At 44.5% G+C, this 21,925-nt stretch overlaps 1 protein-coding gene across 1 annotated transcript in view; it reads left to right on the forward strand.

Annotated features, from left to right (window-relative positions):
- Window positions 1-21,925, forward strand: part of MACROD2 (mono-ADP ribosylhydrolase 2) — a 989,050-nt gene that overhangs the window by 667,220 nt on the left and 299,905 nt on the right. The window contains exon 7 of the mRNA XM_056856797.1: window positions 15,130-15,160. Coding sequence (XP_056712775.1) covers window positions 15,130-15,160 — 31 coding nt within the window. The remainder of the gene's footprint in view (window positions 1-15,129; window positions 15,161-21,925) is intronic.

Below are 21,925 nucleotides of genomic sequence, written 5' to 3' on the forward strand. Positions count from 1 at the left end.
CTTGTTTGTGTATATTCTCTGCAGCTTTCCCCCCCGCCCTCAAAGTGGTTTCGCTGAATGATACTTTTAGACATCCTTCTGTTCTTTTCTTACCAGACAAATGCAATGGAATATTCAGAGACTCTCACGCAGTGGTAGCAAAGCACTTTTCGTGATGGCGGCGACGGCAGGGCTGCTTTTCTGCTATACATCAAATGCTGCAGCATCTGTTGATCATGGGCCATCCTTAGGGTTGCCAACCTCCAGGTGCTAGCTGGAGATCTCCTGCTGTTACAACTGATCTCCAGCCGATAGAGATCAGTTCCCCTGGAGAAAATGGCCACTTTGGCAACTGGACTCTATGGCGTTGAAGTCCCTCCCCTCCCCAAACCCTTCCCTCCTCAGGCTCCACCCCAGAAACCTCCCGCCGGTGGTGAAGAAGGACCTGACAACCCTAACAAACAGGCAGCCAGGGCAGATCTTCCAGCACAGGGGTGATACGACCCCTGTAACCAACCCCTGACAATAGCCTGGCTGCCATATTTTTTGGACCAGCTGAAGGTTCTGGATCATTTTCAAAGGCAGCCCCACATAGACAGAGCACATTACAGTAATCTAACTTGCATGTCAGCAGAACATGGGTCCCTGTGGCCAGATCATGCTTGTGAATGAATGGACATAGCTGGAAAACCAACTAGAGCTGATAAAAGGCGCTGTGTGCTATGGAGGGGACCTCAGTTTCCAGCTGTCGGCCAGGATCCAGAAGCACCCTCAAGCAGCTGGAGGTTTTAAAGCAGATACTAGATGGCCATCTGTCAGCAGTGCTGATTCTGGGAACTTAGGCAGATCACAAGAGGAAGGGCAGGAAGGGAAGAGTCAGTGCTTGGCTCACGTAGCCCTTTATTGCATGCCCAGGGTAATGACCATCGTCACTTTGGGGTCAGGAAGCAATTCTCCTCCAGGCCAGATTGGCCAGGGACCATGGAGGGTTTTTTCCCCCCCTTTCTGAGCATGGAATAGGGGTCACTGGGTGCGTGTGTGTGTGGGAGGTAGTTGTGAATTTCCTGCATTGCGCAGGGGGTTGGATTAAAAGACCCTGGTGGTCCCTTCCAACTCTATGATTCTATTATTCTAACATACACACTAAACATGTATGCTATTAATATCTGAAATCCATTAACATATTAGTATATGTTTTGGATAGTGCAGTATATATGCACACACACACAAAGTGATAGTAGACCATATCCTCTTCAGTGGAACAGTGCCCTGAATCCGTAGTAGCTGCTATTGTTTATTTCCTAACAGAAAGATGCTGTTGTCTACAATCTGCCCTTCTCAGCTTTCATCAACCTCATATCTGTCATTACCATGTGCACTTTCAAGGTATTCTGTTGTGTTCTTAACCTTGCTCAAAATAAAAAAACAACAACCCACATACACGCACATATATATCACTCACCATAGATCACAGTAATACAAAAATTGCAGTTCGGCAAAGGTCTTTTATTCTCCTTCTTTTCTCAAGGGATCTTTGATGTCCTGGTATCTGAACTACAGAGAGAGATATGTCTGTGTTGTAAAGCTGGGTAGGGTATATTGGCAAAAGAAACAATCGTCTTCACATTCCAGACTTCTCTCTTTTTAAACCGTGCAATGGCAATCTTCCGTGTTTACCATTGCTACCCATCCAGCCATTTTATTATGCGCCCTTTTAACAGTCAGAAGTGGTGGCAACTGCAGCAGCAGGGTTGTGGGGAGGCAATGGTGACGAAAACCTAATGGAGTGAGTAAACAGTTTACCTGCATAAGTCTGATACGTCCAAACATCTCACCGAACATTCGGCTCCTGGCTCAAAACCGGTGAGCAGAATGGGAGCAGAACCAGTGGGAGAGCAAGCATCACTATCAGTTGTTACACCTGCGTGTGCCACAAGGCAATCCAAGCAAGAGCCTGACACACACAACTCAACCTGAAGTTGTTTACAGGACTTAGAAACTTTTGCTTAGAGATCCTTAAATGCAGCTTTAACCTAGGGGCTACTTGAAGAGTAGAGAATGGTACTACTTTGAGACTTTCTATTTCATTGTGATTGGTAGTAGTATACCAGGAGAGGCGGTCCCAAAGATACAAGGGTCCCAGACCATTCATATACCAGGAGAGGCGGTCCCAAAGATACGAGGGTCCCAGACCATTATGGTTCATTCATAAAACTATGGCATGAATTAACTTGATCTTGGTTGACAGTGACATGTCCTTACACTTAAGAATCTTTTCTAGCTCCTTCATGGCTGCCCTTCCCAGTCTCAGCCTCCTTCTGGTTTTTACTTTATGGTGCTTGGCGATTGTAGCAGCTGCCGTGAAAGCAGCTGGGATTCTTTTAAAGCATAGTGTAGTGGTTAACAGCGGTGGTTTGGAGCAGTGGACTCTAATCTGGAGAACTGGGTTTGATTCCCCGCTCCTCCACATGAGCGGTGGAGGCTAATCTGGGGAACTGGATTTGTTTCCCCACTCCTACACATGAAGCCAGCTGGGTGACCTTGGGCTAGTCACAGTTCTCTTCGAACTCTCTCAGCCCCACCTACCTCACAAGGTATCTGTTGTGGGGAGGGGAAGGGAAATGATTGTAAGCTGGTTTGATTCTTCCTTAAGTGGTAGAGAAGGTCTGCATATAAAAACCAACTCGTCTTCTTCTTCAAGCCATCTTGGATACGGTACCATAGCAGTGGTGCACTCCTGGAGGAGAAAAACTTGGCTAAGGATCCAGATTTTTTTACGGGGAGTCCCTCTCATGTTTTTTAATTCTGAAAGCGTGGCTTCTTCCAAGGCTGGTCAATCCAAATTCACAAGAAATTCATTTCTGAAGGGAAACATATCCACATCACCACATGGGTTGGAGGTAGTGAATGTCTACAGGTAAAGAAAACCTGAGCCTGGACTCTGGTAATTCCACTGGCGTATCATCTGAAGTCGCGGTCTTGTTCTCTGCCGTCCTTTGGGAAACTCACTGAGCCTCAGCTGTGTAAAGATCTAACCCTGCTTCATTCCTTTTTAGTAGTTGCTGTTCTGATTTCTGCCTTTGAGCTTTCCTATTGTCTGTTCAATACACTACGCGAAATAAAGGAAAATGTATTTTCACTTTCCCCCCTTTGCTCCTTTTAGCAGGATTCTCTTCACAGAAAAGGGAAGGGGGGGAAAGAAAGTCTCCCATTAAATCTGTTTGAATAATGAATGACTGAAGATATACCTCTGGCCCTTGTAACCTCCTGGGAGGATTCCTTTCAGCAGCCCGGCTTCTGCTGTTGTATAAATAATCAAAGCATTATGGAAATGGCAGACCTTTGTGGTGCCGAGATCCGCAAATATTTATTTGGGAGTCATATTTCTGTTTATCTTTGTGAATGCCTAGGAAAGGCCCGAGGAGATGCTCTTAGGAGGTGGAGTGGGATTGGTTATGGCATCGTGTAAATCAAGAGAGAGGGCCTCAGGCAAGTTCTTCAGGCTATTACGAAGAATATATGTGGACATGATCTTACATCCTTTCCTTCCAATTTGTTCAGTAGGCACGGCTCGTTCCCTTAGGGTGTGCAATTTCCATATCTACCACGCCCATACTCTCACACACATACATGAAAGAGAGGAACGAAATTAATTGCCTTGGAGTGGTGTGTTTAGTATGGTTATCTGCTCAAAAGAAAGTGTAGTAGCAATACAGAGGAAATGTCTTCCCTGTTGCGTTGGGAAATGATCCCGTAGTGGGTGACTGTAAGTTGACTAATGAGGATCTGACCTAAATTCTGGCCATTTATTCATGGAAGGTTTTGCATTGGATTTGCCACTCTTTAGATGCACTTTTTCCCCATCCATATTCTCAAAACTCAACCATAAGCCGCCATGCAGAGTTTCGAGAATAGAGTGACAAATCCAATGCAAAACCTTCCATGAATAAATGGCCAATGTGTGTGTTAAGTGCCGTCAAGTCGCTTCCGACTCATGGCGACCCTATGAATGAAAGTCCTCCAAAACGTCCTATCTTTGACAGCCTTGTTCAGATCTTGCAAATTGAGGGCCATGGCTTCCTTTATTGAGTCCATCCATCACTTGTTGGGTCTGCCTCTTTTCCTGAACAATACCCCTAAATAATACTCATACTCATAATAATGCTCTTCACACAACACAGGATGTGGTGATGGCTGCCAACTTCGAAGGCTTTAAGAGGGGAGTGGACATGGTCATGGAGGAGAGGGCTATCCAAGGCTACTAGTCAAAATGAATGATGCATACCTATTCTCTCCAGGATCAGAGGAGCATGCCTAGTATATGAGGTGCTGTGGAACACAGGAAAAAATGTTTTTATGTTCTTATTTGTGGGCTTCCTGGAGGCACCTGGTCGGCCACTGTGTGAACAGACTGCTGGAACTGATGGGCCTTGGTCTGATCCAGCAGGGCCTTTCTGATGTCCTTGTGATATTTACAAATGAACATAAAACATGAGTGCTGTGCAAAATTATTTCCAGTACTTAAGAGCATCTGGAAACCTTTCTACCTGACAGTTATTATGGGATGTCACTGTCTGATTTCATTTGTTTTTTCTGGGCAGTGGGAAAAGTAGGAAGAGGAAAGGAGAAGAAAGTACCCCACAAATGTATCATAGAATCATAGAGTTGGAAGGGATCACCGGGGTCATCTAGTCCAACCCCCGGCACAATGCAGGAAATTCACAACTACCTCCCCCACACACCCCCAGTGACCCCTACTCCAAGCCCAGAAGATGGCCAAGATGCCCTCCCTTTCATGATCTGCCTAAGGTCATAGAGTCAGCATTGCTGACAGATGGCCATCTAGCCTCTGCTTAAAAACCTCCAGGGAAGGAGAGCTCACCACCTCCCGAGGAAGCCTGTTCCACTGAGGAACCGCTCTAACTGTTAGAAAATTCTTCCTAATGTCTAGACAGAAACTCTTTTTATTTTATTATTGCTTTCAACCCTCTTGCTTTATTTTACAAGTGGTAATGACGAGACACCATATACACATTTTCTTACAAGATGGGTTTCATAGCAGAGGCAGATGCCAAGCATAAGAGGAACACTTTCCAGCATCATTTCTCACAATACCATCAAACGAGTGGGAGAAATTAAAGATAAAAGAACCTTCTCCTAAACAGATCACCCCGGCCATTTATGCCCAACCTGGTACTGAGTTAGACCACTGGTCTATCAAAGTCAGTCTTGTCTGCTGACAGGCTGTGGTTCTCCAGGGTCTCAGGAAGAAGTATTTCAGTATCACCTGCTACATGATCCTTTTAACTGGAGACTTCAGGGATTGAAACTGGGACATTCTTCATGCAAAGCTGATTTAATTTCAACCCATTGGTTCTGGTCCGACCTTCTGGGGCAACAGAAAACAACTCGGCAGGCACCATCCTCTCTATGACAGCCCTTCAAGTACTTGAAGATGGTTATCATATCCCCTCTCAGTCTTCTCCTCTTCAGGCTAAACATACCCAGCTCTTTAAACCTGAAGAGTGTCCAGCCAAAACACAGAGCTAGGATGCATTCTTTCCCATCCACCTGAAATTTGGGAGGCATGATCCCTTGGGTGAGGGTACAGCGTTTGAGATGAGGTGCAATCTAAAATGTGTTTCCTCATTGACACCAATGAAAACAATTGTTGACCGATTTCCTAATAAATTAGGTCTACTTCCAATACTTAAAAAAAAATCCAATTTAAGATTTAAAAATGGCAGATAACCTGAATCTGCCTTTTTGTTTTGTTTTGTTTTGTTTGTGCAAAGCCCTAGTGAAGGAGCCAAATAGCTATTTTTACATATCAAGGGCTTTCAAACCAATGGCTTTATTTAAATATTTATATGCTACATTTATATGCTATATTTATATGCCAGGTTTTTTATCTTGCGCCATCTCCAGATAAAGGGACTAGGCAAGTAGGTGATGAACACATGAAGCTGCCTTATACTGAATCAGACCCTTGGTCCATCAAAGTCAGTATTGTCTACTCAGACCAGCAGTGGTTCTCCAGGGTCTGAAGTAGAAGTAGAAGTCTCAAGTAGAAGTCCTTCACATCACCTATTTGCCTGGTTCCTTTAACTGGAGATGCCGGGGATTGAACTTGTGACCTTCTGCATATCAAGCAGATGCTCTACCACTGAGACCCTGGAGAGTCACTGCCAGTCTGAGTAGACAATACTGACTTTGATGGACCAAGGGTCTAATTCAGTATAAGGCCGCTTCATGTGTTCATGTGAACTGGGTTTGTTTCCCCGCTCCTCCACATGAAGCCAGCTGGGTCACAGCTCTCTTAGAGCTCTCTCAGCCTCATCTACCTCACAGGATGTCTGTTGTGGGGAGGGGAAGGGGAATGGAAGGTGATTGTAAGCCAGTTTGATTCTTCCTTAAGTGGCAGAGATAGTTGGTATATAAAAACCAACCCCTCTTCCTCCTCCTTCTCCTCTTCCTCTTCTTCTTCCTCCTCTTCTTCTTCCTCCTCCTCCTCTTCACCATCTTCTTCGTCTTCTTCATCTTCTTCCTCCTCCTCCTCCCCCCTTGTCTGCATCCTTCCGCTTGTTACCTCTTGGATCATATGCACATCAAGGCCTTCTGTACAGATGTAAGCATACCAATGGATACGTATAGGCTTAGGGCTGAACCAGACAATATGATGTCCTTGGAGACACCCCACATTTTGAAGCAGTGAGTTTCCAGCCGGGACCACCACGGTGCAGGGAGAGGAGGATCTGCATTTACAGCTTCATAACTAGCATTACCTTCCCCAGGAATTTTTTTTTTTAAAACGAGACTTTTAAACCTGCCAGAAACTCTAGAGCAGGCTCATTCCCAGGTGAAACTGCTTCAAAAGCGTGATGTGAACAATTATTTAATTCAAAGACCCTACATCTCAAGATAGAAATAAGTGGGATTGCCCTTATTTATCCCTCTCAAAGGCAACGTCCCCTGTAGTTCTGACCCCTTTGCCTACTACAAGAGAATATGGGAGAGTCAATGTTTGCTTCTCAGTGTGGAATCTAAACAGAGGAAAGCAGATGCCATTTAATTGCTACTGAAATGGTAGCCAAAGGGTGTGACACATGGTGCCTTTTGAAAAAACAAACCATCTGTAAATGTGACTACAGTCATGGGTTGCTTGGGAAGAGGGCAGAGTACCGACTCAAAGAGCAGTCGTAAGCAGAGTTACACCCCTCAGCCCCATTGAGTTCCATGAAGAGAGTTACATAGGGTTGCCAGCTGCAGGTTGGGAAATACCTGGAGATTTTGGAGGTGGAGTCTGAGGAGGGCGAGTCCAATTGCCAAAGCGGCCATTTTCTCCAGGGGAACTGATCTCTGTGGCCTGGAGAGCAGTTGTAATAGCAGGAGATCTCCAGCTAGTACCTGGAGAATTACTAATTCCATGTATATATTGTAAATTGTTTAGTCACAGTTGTTAGGAATATTTGCTTCACACTGTTTGTCTCTCTTTTCTAGCACCTATTAATATTTGTGTTTTGCTAACTGGCTCTGTGCATTTGTGTACCTTTTACCCGTGCTAATTTCCAAACCGCCAAGGTATAGGCACGGAGGTGTCTTTGTTTTGTTTATGCTAAGTACCTGGAGGTTGGCAACCCTACCAGACTCAGGGGCAATTACTATAGTGTCGAAGGCTTTCACGGTCAGAGTTCATTGGTTCTTGTAGGTTATCCGGGCTGTGTAACCATGGTCTTGGTATACCAAGACCACGGTTACACAGCCCGGATAACCTACAAGAACCAATTACTATAGTATTCCTTATCACATGTGAGTTCAGATGGTGGCCTCGCGCCCCCGCCCCCCGCTGGGAAAAGGGCCCAGTTAAAAATGGTCCACCCAAGGAAGCTTATGGAACCTCCTGGATTCCAGAAGTCTCTGGGGGGTTTTAGCATCCCAAATACCTGTTCAGGTGAGTCTGGGCTGGGGGTGGGGAACATTAAGCTCCTTGAATGGGCCAGGAAGCAGGAAAAAACTGAGACAGATTTAGGCAGGGGCAGGGAATGTGTTCTTAAACTGAAATATCCATCGTTGGCATTCCTGTCCTGGGAAGGCAACCTTCCTCTTGGACAGCAGATATGACTTGGAGTGCAATAATGTTTTCTTGGAGCACCGTTATGTTTTTGGAGGATTTTTTGTGGGGGGTGGGTGTAATAATGTTTTCAGAGATTTTTTATCCAGGCATGGTTCCAGAGTCAAAGTATCGAAATGCTTACCAGTTCAATGCTGGCTAAGCAGCTGCCTTATAGTGAATCTGTGTTGGTTTGTCTAGCCCAGGTGTCCATTACACCTGACAATTCTCCAAGATATCAGGTTGGAAAAAAATAGTCTTATTCTGGCACATAAGATACCAGTAACTGTATCCAAGATCTTATGTATTCTGAACGTGTGCTCTTTACGAGACCCAGCATGGTGTAGTGGTTAAGAGCAGGGGACTCTAATCTGGAGAACCGGGTTTGATACCCCACTCCTCCACATGAAGCCTGCTGGGTGGCCTTGGGCCAGTCACAGTTCTCTCAGCCCCACCAAACTCACAAGGTGCCTGTTGTGGGGAGGGGAAGGGAAGGTGATTGTAAGCCGGTTTGAGACTCCTTAAAGGTAGAGAAAAACAGGGTATAAATTCCAACTCGTCTTCTACCATTGAGAGATGTTCCCTCTCCAGTACATAGGGGATACATAGATGTTGTTTTCCCTTCGCCAGCATTTCTGTAGCTCATGAAATAAAATCAGTTTCTTTGTGTAGTGTTCTCAGCCACAACACTAGGGATTCAATGGATGTAGGGCCTGATGGATCTGCTTAATCTATTAGCCCAGTTTGATCGTAATTGCTAGTCGATCAATCCCCTCATTGAGCCCACTCAAAGGGGTCGGAGGATATAAAGAGTACATGAAAATGACAATTGCTCATTTTTATGTTTTCTCTCTAGAAAGATCCATTTAAAAAACAAAGGCAGGGTTGTCAATCTCGTTTGTTTCATCGGCTCTAAACTAAATTAAACAAACATAGTGTTGGAAGCAGAGCTTGTTGCGTTTTGCTGTCTGACGATTGGCATTTTTAACGTCTTTGGAAACAAAGACCATTTAATTCATGATGATAGGACTTAGCAGGGGGGGTTTCCATTGAGACTGATTTTTTTTTTAAACTAAGGCCGAATCTATCATTATGCACAGAAAAAAGCTAAAATGTGGGCGTTCTGGAGACTTAAGTCTTTTATCCAGAAGCCAGACGTTGGACTGTGTCAACAACCACAGTATGAATTCCACATTATTGCCCTGCCAATAATTTCATCCTGGCATCTCGAATAAATTGTCTCCCTAGGAGAAGACGGAAATTTAGTCTGCGTGCTTTCTTAGCCCTGGGTCTCCCCTGAGTTGTGAATAACAGCTGTGTCATATTTTTTAGAATTATATCAGCTGGTTTTATGCTATAATCATCTCTCTGTGAGGGAGTGAACCAAGAGGCCAAAGTTAATTTGAGTTATGGCCAGTGCTAAAGATCCTTGCTGGCGTTCAAAAATAGCTGAGCAATTTCAGCCTGTTTTTAACACCCGCCGTATTATTTAAATGTGCAGCCGAAACAGAAAAGCAAGATTATTGTGGCGTGGTTGCGAAGATGGGTTAAGAAGTAGTTAAAAGCTATTCTGATACCAAACACACAAAATTGCCGTTCGGAGGGTGACAGAAGAACAAAGAGGGGGAACTGAAATAGAATCATACAGCAAATGGATGGGGCATGCCTCCAAGAATCAACTTCATAGATTTTGGTGTCCGACGAGGCCGTCTGGATCCTCATCTCTGACCTTTGAGGACACGGGTCACTAAATTTGTTCCAGTCGTTCTTGGTTCTTGGAATTTAATCTGTCTCCTTTATAAATCTACTTGGAAGACATTTGTCAAACTCGATCTTTGTCCCGGAGCGAAATGGTTCAAGAGATAAGTGAGATCAGGGGGGGGGGAAACCCTTTGGATCATGTTGGCTTAGCCATTCCACCTGCTTCTCCCAGGGCTTTTAGTGTTTGACCGTCAGGGAAGCAAGAAGGAAGAGGGTATTGTGTTCATTTTGATACGGGGGCCTATACGTTGTCAGTGAACAATAGGGAGCTTTTAACAGAAATGAATTCTAGAAACAGGATAAACAAGAAAATTGTTTTCCTGGTTTTTTTTCTTCTTCTTCTTCAAATTGCCTGTGAATAGTGAGACGGGCCCTGCTGAGGGGAAGGAACCATCTGACAGAGGGTGGAAGTTAGGGTTGCCAACTGCCAGGTAGTAGCAGGAGATCTCCTGCTAATTCAACTGATCTCCAGCCGATAGAGATCAGATCGCCTGGAGAAAAATGGCCGCTTTGGACATTGGACTCTATGGCATTGAAGTCCCTCCCCTCCCCAAACCCCGCCCTCTTCAGGCTCCGCCCCCAAAATCTCCCGCTGGTTGAGAAGAGGGACCTGGCAACCCTAATAGAAGTTTTTTTTCTTTCTGGAAACTCTGATACGTACACACACACATTAAGATGACCATCCTCTTAGTAAATATCTACATGTTTACTCATCAGCTGTTCTCTTGAGGTTCAATGTTTATCGTTTTGTAATTTTACTTTCCCTTTGATTGATCTCCCCACTCAGTACCAGTAAACAAATTAATAACATGCAATGAGGCAAAAAATGGAAATCTATTTTGGGATCTGTAAGCATCAAACCAGGTGATGCATTCGTAGAGGAAGTGGTTGTATCATTATTCGAACACTAGTACACAACACAGTGATATTATTTTGCTCGCTACTTGATGGTCGGGGGATACTCATATGGTTAACACAGGAAGGAAAAAGAAGCCGAGCTGAGGGGGAAACTGGCAGTAGAGGACCAAAATCCAAGCCAGACTGAAAAGAAGTCAAATATTCTCTATTTCTACCTCACAAAATCAGAATTGAGGGGGGGACGGGACGGCCATAATGCAGCCCTTATTGCTATTTGCTTATTCTGAGAGTGCTACAAATAGCGGTGAGGCACAGAAGAGGAAATCAAAGGCACCTTCGTTTAATTCCCTCATTAAATGAAAAACAATAGTTAGCATTTAAAAAAAAGAATCCCTGCCTATTTGCATTGACCACGCTGGCCGAACTTTCTTTGTATTGAGGACAGATGTTGTCTGGGTTCAGGCAGGCACCAGGGGGAAAAGAGGGAACAAGCATCGTCCAAACAGTTTGTGGTCAAAACACAGCTATTCAGAAGTCAGACCAGAAGGGCAAATCCAAAGAGCCTAAACCAGGTCATGGTCCAGAAGGTCAAATGCCCTGAGGTCTGGAACAAGCGCAGGCCCTCAAGGATTGTGGATAAGTTGATCTCCCCATTCAGTACCAGAAAACAAATTGACATAAATGTCACTTGGTTGGGCCGGGCCATGCCTCGCCAGCGGGACTGGAGGGTGGGGTGGCTGCCTCGGCTGGCTCACAGGCCAGATAAGAGCTCTCAAGGGGCTGGATCCCTCCCACAGACCTTACATTTGACATGCCTGGTCTAAACAGTCTGTGAATCCGGCAGATAGACTACTTCCCTCCCATCCATTCTTTACGAAACTTCTGACGTTGTTGTATGTTTTTGCCGTCTTCCTACCTTTGCAGTTGTTGACTTCTGAAAAGAAAAGGACAGTTTTTTTAAAAAACAACAACAACCCTCTCCAATGAAATATATTCCACAATTGCTTGGAAATATTTAATAATGTTTAACTTCAACTTACCTTCCGCCGCCTCAAGCCTATTACCTATTGTCTTACCCTCCAGGGTAACGGTGAACCATTTTGCACTGTTTCCTGTAATGACAGCCCTTTAAAATTTAGCAAATTGTTACCATATTGCTCATTAATTTGTTTTCTAGGCATAAAGCATACCTCGTTCATTGAACTTTCTCTCATACATTGCATGTTTTCAGCGCCCCTCCCCTACCACCATTTTCTATTTTGTTTGCAATTATTTTTTTAAAATGTATGTCCAAATGTCCACAGTATGCCCTATTGCTATGTCTGGGCATGAAAGTTGGACAATGAAGAAAGCAGATAGGAAGAAAGTATATTCCTTTGAAATGTGGTGTTGGAGGAGAGAGTTATGGATACCATGGACTGCCAAAAAACACACACAAAAATAAAAAACAAATCAGTGGGTTCTAGATCAAATCAAGCCTGAACTGACCCTAGAAGCTAAAATAACTAAACTGAGGCTATTGTACTTTGGTCACTTTATGAGAAGACAAGAGTCACTGGAAAAGACCATCATTCTAGGAATAGTTGAGGGCAGCAGGAAAAGAGGAAGACCCAACAAGAGATGGATTGACTCTATAAAGGAAACCACGGCCCTCAATTTGCAAGACCTGAGCAAGGCTGTTAGGGATAGGGCGTTTTGGAGGACATTGATTCATAGGGTCGCCATGAGTTGGAAGTGACTTGACAGCACTTGACACAAACACATGCCCAAGTGGAATGCAGAACTCAGTTTTTCTAATAAGGTCCCAGCAGAATATAACTTGCCCCGACCTGGACGGCCCAGGCTAGCCTGATCTTGTCAGATCTGAGAAGCTAAGCAGGGTTGGCCCTGGCTCATATTTGGATGGGAGACCACCAAGCAAGTCCAGGGGTGGAACAGGGAGGCAGGCAATGGCAAACCACTTCTGAACACCTCTTGCCTTGAAAACCGTATGGGATCGCCATAAATCATATGTGACTTGATGGTATACACACACACACAGAATATAACTTGCATTCTTGCATACAGGACCTTTATAAATGAAATAAAAAAGGGCATTTGCCCTTTTTGCACAATTTGATTATTCAATATTAGTAGCTGGTTTCTTTCCTTTCCCTTTTAATATTTTACTTTATTACTTTTAAAGCATTTCTCCGTTTTAGAAGCATTAGTATGTGACATTGTCAAGAGAGTGAAGCATCAGTGGTGCCATCTGCAGTTTTTAAAAGTGCACTTTGAACGCTCCACACGCTAATAATTTATGAAGATATTGATCGGCAACACACTGTGGATAAATCTCTTCAGAATTCCATATGGTGCTTTCTGATTTCGTATCCTAATATCTGGTGGTGGAAAGTGCTGTCAAGTTGCAGCTGACTTATGGCGACCCCGTAAGGTTTTCAAGGCGAGAGAAATTCAGAGGTGGTTTGCCATTGCCTGCCTCTGTGTAGCAATCCTTGGTGGTGGCCCATCCAAGTACTAACCAGGGCCAACTCTGCTTAGCTTCCAAGACCTGATGAGACTGGGCTAGCCTGAGTCATCCACATCAAGGCAAAAGACACGTAGAGCTAGTTTGCCATTATCTGCCTCTTATAGCAGCCCTGGACTTCTTTGGTGGACTCCCATCCAAGTATTAACCAGGGCTAACCATGTTTAGCTTCCAGGATTTGATGAGATCAGGCTAGCCTAGGTTATCCAGGTGAGGCCCAACTAATATCTAGAGAATCCCATTTTTATGCTATTGCTGAAACAGAACAATAAAAGTTTGTATAAATATAGCTGAAGCAGCTAGAGGGGGTGGAAAATTCTTAAGAAAGACTTAGTTGAAGAATTCACGTTTGGATGGAAAATCTGGTTTGTTGAGTCTTTGTTCAGGTTCTGCAGGAGCTAGAGGGAAATGTTTTCACTTAGAGCCTAGCTGATGGAAGGCAGGAAGGTGATTTTCACCAACTCGCCCTCCAACAGCAACCTGCCATGCCCCCCCCCAATCCAGGGAGTTGATGGACCCCCCCCCCTAGAAACAGCAGAGAAAATCAGGTGGGGTCTACAGCAGGAGAAGGGAATTAACGAAAATCACCCACAAACAGAAAACTAAGGTAGGATCCGCATTCTTCACTCTCCCAGTGCAAGTTGAAATAGCCTTCTTTTTGGCTTCCAGGAAAGATATCCTTCTCCACAGTTCCTACATTTTTGCACTGAGCAACAAGGTTTAGATGGCCAGAAAGCACTTAGAAGTAGATTGCAAAAAAAGAAAAGAAAAAAGGAAAACCGGGGGAGGAAAGAGATAGAACTTCTGTTGAAGCCTGATGCTTTTAGTCACTTGAGATAAGGGAAAAGTAACAGAAAATAAATAAGAAGTAACAGAAAATAAATAAGAATTCTGTTGAAATGCATACTTACGGTGTCACTAAAACACGACCCTTCCTTTTTATATCTTCAAAGCTCGGCCAGATAGAACAGCCCACTGACACGCAGCTCTAAGCGACTTGCTCGTAAACCTCCTTTAAAATTATTTTCTGGAGGAGTTTTGCTAGTGTGGTTGTGTACCACCTAGGGTTGCCAGGTTCCTCTTTGCCACTGGCGGGAGATTTTGGGGGCGGAGCCTGAGGAAGGTGGAGTTTGGGGAGGGGAGGGACTTCAATGCCATAGAGTCCAATTGCCAAAGCAGCCATTTTTTCCAGGTGATCTGATCTCTATCGGCTGGAGATCAGTTGTAATAGCAGGAGATCTCCAGGTAGTACCTGGAGGTTGGCAACCTTATATTACGAGGATAATTTGGAGGAAAGCCATGTGCTAGAAAGGTAGATAGAAAGGTGGGGAAGAATGAGATAGATAAACAAGTTTGTTTATCAGACCCTCCTGAGAAAGATTGCCAAAAGCCAAGCTCTGAATCTCCCACATCCTCCTTATCTGCTAAATGGATTACCGTATCAAAGAAGGAAACGAGGGTGTTGTTTGTTCTTTTAACAAATCTCTGCCGGTTTGGGTCATCATGGCAGCTTCCTCTGGAGGCTTACAAATCGATCGTTTTGTAATTGTTCTAACGGCTTCCCAGTTATTGAAGTCAATTTCACTGGTAGAGAATTCCTCAGGAGCCCCCCCCTTTCTCTTTCGGCAAGACCCTATATATATACTTTCTCCAGAGTGCTGTGGGACCATTTCTGTCCTCCTTGAGTTCTCAGAGAAAATTGCAAAATGTCTTCCTGGTTGCTTGAACAACTTCGCTCAGCACTCTAGGGTGTATTTCATCAGGCCGTGCCGACTTAAACGTGGAGATTTCTTTACGCTAAGCGGCTTGTGGTTTCCCAGGACCCAACGATTCTGTGTAATAAGTGGTTCTAAAAGTGAAAAATCTAATTTACGTCTTGGTTTTTGTCTTGCAGGCGTTCCCGTGTATTTCAACAGGAATTTATGGTATGTGGAACCCCTTATAAAGTTTCTGTCCATTTAATTTTTTTTTTTTTGCCTTAACAAATGCCCAGCTTTGGCTTAAAACAAGTTTTGGTGGTGTACCATTCCAGTAGACGTTCATAAGTTTCTGTGCATTAATCATTATGAACAGCTTGTTCTATAACTGTATGCTTGGTAGACTGAGATGAGCTAGCAAGTTGCAGACTGAGCCCCGGGGAGTTCCCAGAGGGTTTCCAGCCTTGCAAAACAGTTGTGTTCTTAACTTTACATGAATAATGTGTGGTGTCTAAGCATGTACAATCAGAAGTAAATCCTTCTGAATTCAGTGTGACTTACTCTGTGGTAAGTTTGCTTGGGATTGCAGCCTTAGTTTTATTTATTTATTTGCAAAATTTATATTCATCAGGGCCACCAAGGCAGTTAACAGATTAAAAACACGCATAAGAAAAGCACGCCTTAAAAACCATTGAAACCAAACCAAAATACATTATTAAAATGAATAAAACCAAAGCTAAACTAACATGTACAAAAACATAAAAACAGCAATTAAAACATAGGGGGGAAAAACAAGGGGTCACTGAAGGAACACTAGACCCCCCCCCCCCAAAAAAAAAACTTCACCCACTGGCAGAAGATGGGAAGAGTCTACCTAGGGATAGAGTTTCAGAGTTTTGGTGCCATGACTAAGAAGGCCCTCTCTAGGGTTGCTACTCATCAAAGAAGGTCAGGGAGGGCAGCTGAAGCAGAGCCTGAGAAGATGACCCTAGTGGTCGGATAGGTTCGTAAGGGGATAGTCGGTGGTTCTCTTTTTCTTCAGGAGAATGACCATTCACGGTGTTATGAGCTGGACTGAGCATAAATGATAAATTCTGTAAACATGATATGGGGTGGATGCAGTGAGATGGTATCTCATGATGTTGGGGGACTTAGCTCAGTCGTTGAGCATGGGCTTGGCTTACTGAAGCTTCCTGCTATTACAGCTGATCTCCAGCTGATAGAGATGGGTTCGCCTGGAGAAAATGGCTGCTTTGGCAATTGGACTCTATGGCATTGACGTCCCCTCCCTCCCCCAAACCCCGCCCTCCTTAGGCTCCGCTCCAAAAACCTCCTGCCAGTGGAGAAGAGGGACCTGGCAACCCTGTCCAGAAGTGATGTCAGTGTGCTGAGGGCGCTGAGGCCTAGACCTCGATTTGTGCCTGGTAAGACCCCCTCCTGTTGGTTGACACGGGCTACTTGGCAACCCTATTGGAGAACCAGAGGGCCAGTACTGCTTGGCCAGATGGACCCCTAAGACTTAGGCTGGAGCAGTCTCATAGAGTTCTTATGCTGATACTGTATGAATACAAGGGAAATGGCAAAAATGGTTATTTTTCAGCAGTTGAGAGTGCTACGTCCCTTGAGAAAGTTGGATCTTCAGTGCCAGAGAGGTCCGGTGGCTTGTTCTGAACATCATTGTGATAAATTGTGATGCAGATACTGACGTTCTGTATTTATTAAGTTTAAGGTTCACAATTTTAAACTTGGAGGGAATTTTAGTGTCCAAACTACACGTGAATGCAATTGTTTCTTCAATGACTTTTCAGCGGGCTTGCATAACCTTGCACCTGGCTCCTTTTTCTCCTGTCTCCTCTTGGTTATGTCCATGTTGCCTGTGTTAAAAGACTTTAAAAATCTCTGTGTAGACCCCGATAAGATTCTTTGCTGAAATTTGCAGATCACACAGCTTAAAGGAACTGTTATTACATGCAGTGCTATTTGGCATAGGGAGCGGCATTGTTCGGCAAGTCTTGGAATTGACATATTTTTGTTTTTAGCGTAGGAAAGAGGCTAACTGTGATGCCTGAGATTTGTTGTGAAATGAAGTGCCAAGATAATTTCAGGGGTTTGTGTGTGTGTCTGTGTGTGAGTGCCAGTTTTAATAGAAACTAGAACACTGTGGGCATAAAGCTTGAGTTACAGTTAGTAAATAAATAAAGGAGTAGATGAAAACCAGAGTTCCTTTTTTCTTTGGGTAAGAGCAATTTTCGGTTGGTGTCTTTCAAGTTCCAAGGTAAGCAGAGCAAGTTAAAGCTGCCAGGTTTCTTGAGGGCTGGATCCCGAGGGGTGAAAGTGGCACTTAGGGTTGCCAGCCTCCAGGTGGGGCTGGGAGATCTTCCAGAAATGCTACTGACCTGCGGACTACAGAGATCAGTTTCCCAGGAGAAAATGGCAGGTTTGGAGGGTGGACTTTGTGGAATCGCATCTCTATAGAATCACCTCTCTACTCTATGGCATCACATCTCCCTCTCCTCCCGAAATGCTGCCCTCCCCAGGCTCTGCCTCCAGAAAGTTCACAACCCTGAATTGGCAACCCTACACCTCACAGGTCAAAGGATGAAGTTCGGTACGGCAGAGGCAGAGCTTGGTAGCATCTTGTTGGGGCAGAAGACGGCACCTTGGCAGCGGCTGAGCCCAGCTGATGCCTACAGGGTGGAGTCTGATGGATATAGTGGGCTGCGGTAGCAAAGCAAATAGTAAAAGCAATCTTCCATTTATCTCCTGTTTGTTATAAAGAAATAAAGCGAGTAAACATCCAAATTGAAACAGTCACTTCATAGAATCATAGAGTTGGAAGGGACCACCAGGGTCATCTAGTCCAACCCCCTGCACAATGCAGGAAATTCACAACTACCTCCCCCCACATCCCCAGTGACCCCAACCCTCCCCCCGCCATGCAGGAGCTCACAATCAAAGCACTCCCGACAGATGGCCATCTAGCCTCTGCTTAAAGACCTCCAAAGACGGGGACTAAACCACCCTCCAAGGCAGCGCATTCCACCGTCGAACAGCCCTCACCGTCAGAAAGTTCTTCCTAATGTTTAGGTGGAATCGCTTTTCGATTACCGTAGTTTAAATCCATTACTCCGTGTCCTAGTCTCTGGAGCAACACTACAATATCGCAGAAAGATCATTAGAACCCATAAGGTTAATAATCTCTTACCTAATCATTCAGATTTAATTTCAATTTTTTCTTTTTATGTTACAAAAATGAAGCACGGGTAAACTGATCTAATGACATATGCTCCTTTTTTTCTGGAATTTGATTTTTTTTAACCAAGGTTTTTCAGATGTCTAGAGGGGAAAGCTTTTAAAGGGTATCTTTCTCTTAGGTGTACTCAATCTGATAATTTTGATAATTTTTCTCAGTTCCACAATTTTTTCAATCTAGAATTTAATAGTGTTTACCATTTTGGGGACCCCCCCCCCCATGACCATTTTTGCAACTGCAATCATACCAAGGGAGAGCCAGTGTGGTATAGTGGTTAAGGTGTCAGACAAGGACCTGGGAAACCCAGGTTCCAATCCCCACTCGCCCAATGGAAGCTTGCTGGATGATCCTGGGCCAGTCACACACACTCAGCCCTGACCCTGGCTAGTATTCGGATGGGAGACCTCCAAGGAATACCAGTGTCGTGGCATGGAGGCAGGAAATGGGGTGTGGCCTGAGGAGGGCGGGGTTTGGAGAGGGGAGGGACTTCAATGCCATAGAGTCCAATTGCCAATGCGGCCATTTTCTCCTGTGGAACTGATCTATGTTGCCTGGAGATCAGTTGTAATAGCGGGAGATCTCCAGCCACCACCTGGAGACCACCTGGAGACTGGCATCCCTATGTAGGGCAGAAGGCAGACAACCGTGGGTTCTGCTTTAAAACTCGGTGAGAAAACATTGAGATGATTCACCCTGTTCCCTTCACCTTTGGCTTTGGAAGGCTTAAGCCTCGTTGATGTTGTAAAAGTTTCGTTTTCTGTCTCGAAGTGCTGATTCCTTTGACAAAAATACAATATTACGGAAGGAAGTCGAGTTGTTTCTTCGGGCACCTTTTTCAATGGCACAGGTTACTTCCAGTGGGCGAACGTCTGGAGACTGTCATGCCTGGCGCGCTTTTGGAAAGACTTGGCTTTATCGTCACTGTCTTATGTTTGTTAGCACCCCTTGGAGTTAGGAATCATTTTCTTTTCACACTGCCTAAGAACTCCGCTTTTCTCTTAGAAGGAGAACCAGAAAAACTAGACACCTACAGAGTTGTTCATTAAAAGCAGGGTTCCCCCCCCCTCCCACAGGAAAATGTTTGAGGGAGAAAAGGTCTGACTTCCTCCCTTAATTTGTGCCCAAATCTCCGTCTCCAGGTTGTTAGAAGTTCGAATGTTCAGGCTTAGAAGACTTACAGCTCTCGAAGCCCAAAGGCATTTTGCCAATAAGGCCCCATGCCAAGTATCAGTAGAAAGACTCTTTCATGTTTCTAAATGTAGAGACCCCCCACCATATAGATTGCACTTGTAGTAGTGTTTTAAAAAACCTGAGATGAAGAACATGATACCGAGTTTTGTAAATCAATGGAGATCCCCGGTGGAAAAACCCTTACAAGGTAGCTGAGTGCCAGCTGACTGAAGAGAGAGGATCAAAATTACATTATGTTCCCCTAGTAATCTGTGGAAATCAAATCAGTGATGTAGTAGGAATATATTTCTGAGTTTAGCCATGCTGTGAAAAAAAGGTGCACCAGTTTTCTTACACCTCTTCCATATACGTCAAGTAACTGCAGTGATTTTCAATGGAGGACATTCCCGTATGTAGAAATGGCTGTGCTGGGTATAAGACGGATGCACCAGATTTATATCCTGCCCTCTATCCCAGCCAAGGAGGAGGAGAAGAAGAAGAAGAGTTGGTTTTAATATGCCAACTTTCTCTACCACTTAAGGAAGAATCAAACTGGCTTACAATCTCCTTCCCTTCCCCTCCCCACAATAGACCCCTTGTGAGGTAGGTGGGGCTGAGAGAGTTCAAAGAGAACTGTGACTAGCCCAATGACACCCTTGGCTCAGGGCAGGTAAAATCAGCAGTATGTCATAAAATACAATAAAACATTTAATTCCATATAGTGTTAATTAATACCAGCAATTCTCAGTTAACACCAATTAAAATTAGAATCACATGGCGCTCAAAATTTGGCACACCAGGTCTTGGCCAACCCGGGAGGGGCAGCCAGGCTCCCCCACTTGAACGGTAAGGAAAGTAGAGGTGGGGGAGATATAGGGTTGCCAACCTCCAGGTACTAGCTGGCGGTCACCTGCTATTACAACTGATCACCAGACAATAGAGATCAGTTCCCAGGAGAAAATGGCAGCTTTGTCAATTAGGTTCTATGGCATTGAAATCCCTCCCCTCCCCAAACCCCACCCTCCTCAGCCTCCACCCCAAAAATCTCCTGCCGGTGGTGAAGAAGGACCCGGCAACCCTAGGGAGATAGGGAGACCAGCTCTGATGGAAAACTGTTACCATCCCTATAACTCTTGCAGCCCTATAAAGCAAGCATGTATCTATCGGACTGCTTTTGCTATGTAAATTCAAAGTGGTTAACAACATAACACCAAGACAAAATATACCATTTTTGATCAATAATTCTTGCAGTGGTATATGTGTTCTCTGAGTTGGCGGCTGCCGCACAGATCAGCTTCGAGCAGCTTCCACATCTCGGGTCTCTCGCGAGAGTCCCTCCGGGAATAACCATTTGAAATGGTTAAATGTATCGACCGCACTGGAAGTTATTAAACAGAGCCGTCGCCGCTGCTTGGTATCTATTAGAATATAGAAGTATTTTGGCAATCTAATTAGCTGCTCCGTAGGAATTTGTCACATCCATTATTTAAGGGAGATCTTATTTTAGACAGTGTGCTGCCCTTGCTCCGAACTGTTCCCTTCCCAGCCTCGGCCCATTTCTCTCTGAAATACAGCCTACATGCTTAGAAATTATTAGCGGGGTGTCCATTAATTAACTCTGAGCTTTCTAAAATTAGCATTGGTTGAATATATTTAGCGGAATTACAGACAGGGTCTGGGCGAAGTATTCTGCTCGGTGGTCTGACGAGCTCCGTCCTTTCGCCTTCCTTCCCTTGTATTATGACATGTATATGTCCCATTGCAGCATAAATCTCAAACTTAATAGGAATTAGCATAAGGTATAAATAGATGCTTCACACAATACAGTCTATTACATTCTTTATTCCCCATAAGCTAGAAAGGTGAAGGTTTGCATACATATGTGTCATCTTTGGGGAAGTAATAAGAACAATAACAATTTCTTCAATTTGTTATTCTGATAGGGTAATTCAACTTTAGGGAATACTAATGTGTTGGGTTTTTTTTAACATGCTGTACATTTCCAGAATGAATTCATAGAATCATAGAGTTGGAAGGGGCCATACAGATCATCTAGTCCAGCCTCCTGCTCAATGCAGGTTCAGCCTAGAGCATCCCTGACGAGAGTCTGTCCAGCCTCTGCTTGAAGACTGCCAGCGAGGGGGGAGCTCACCACCTCCCTAGGTAGCTGATTCCGCTGTCAAACAACTCTTACTGTAAAAGGTTTTTCCCCTAATATCCAGCCGATACCTCACCATCCGCAATTTAAACCCATTATTGCAAGTCCTGTCCTCTGCTGCATACAGGAACAGCTCCCTGCCCTCCTCTAAGTGACAGCCCTTCAAATACTTCAAGAGAGCAATCAAGCTTGGATGGCAAAGTGGTCACACAGCCCGGATAACCTACAAGAAGCAATGAACTCTGACCGTGAAAGCCTTCGACAATATTTTCATCCCAAGAAAGCTTTTCCAGTAACCTCATTTATGGTGGGCTGTCAGGCATTTCTTAAGCACAGATATCTACAAAATCCAACCCAGGGCTACATCACCATCTTAACAGAATCATCATATTTGGTCCTGAAATACCTGAGT

Source organism: Euleptes europaea, chromosome 10, assembly GCF_029931775.1.
Source record: "Euleptes europaea isolate rEulEur1 chromosome 10, rEulEur1.hap1, whole genome shotgun sequence".
Lineage (NCBI taxonomy): Eukaryota > Metazoa > Chordata > Lepidosauria > Squamata > Sphaerodactylidae > Euleptes > Euleptes europaea.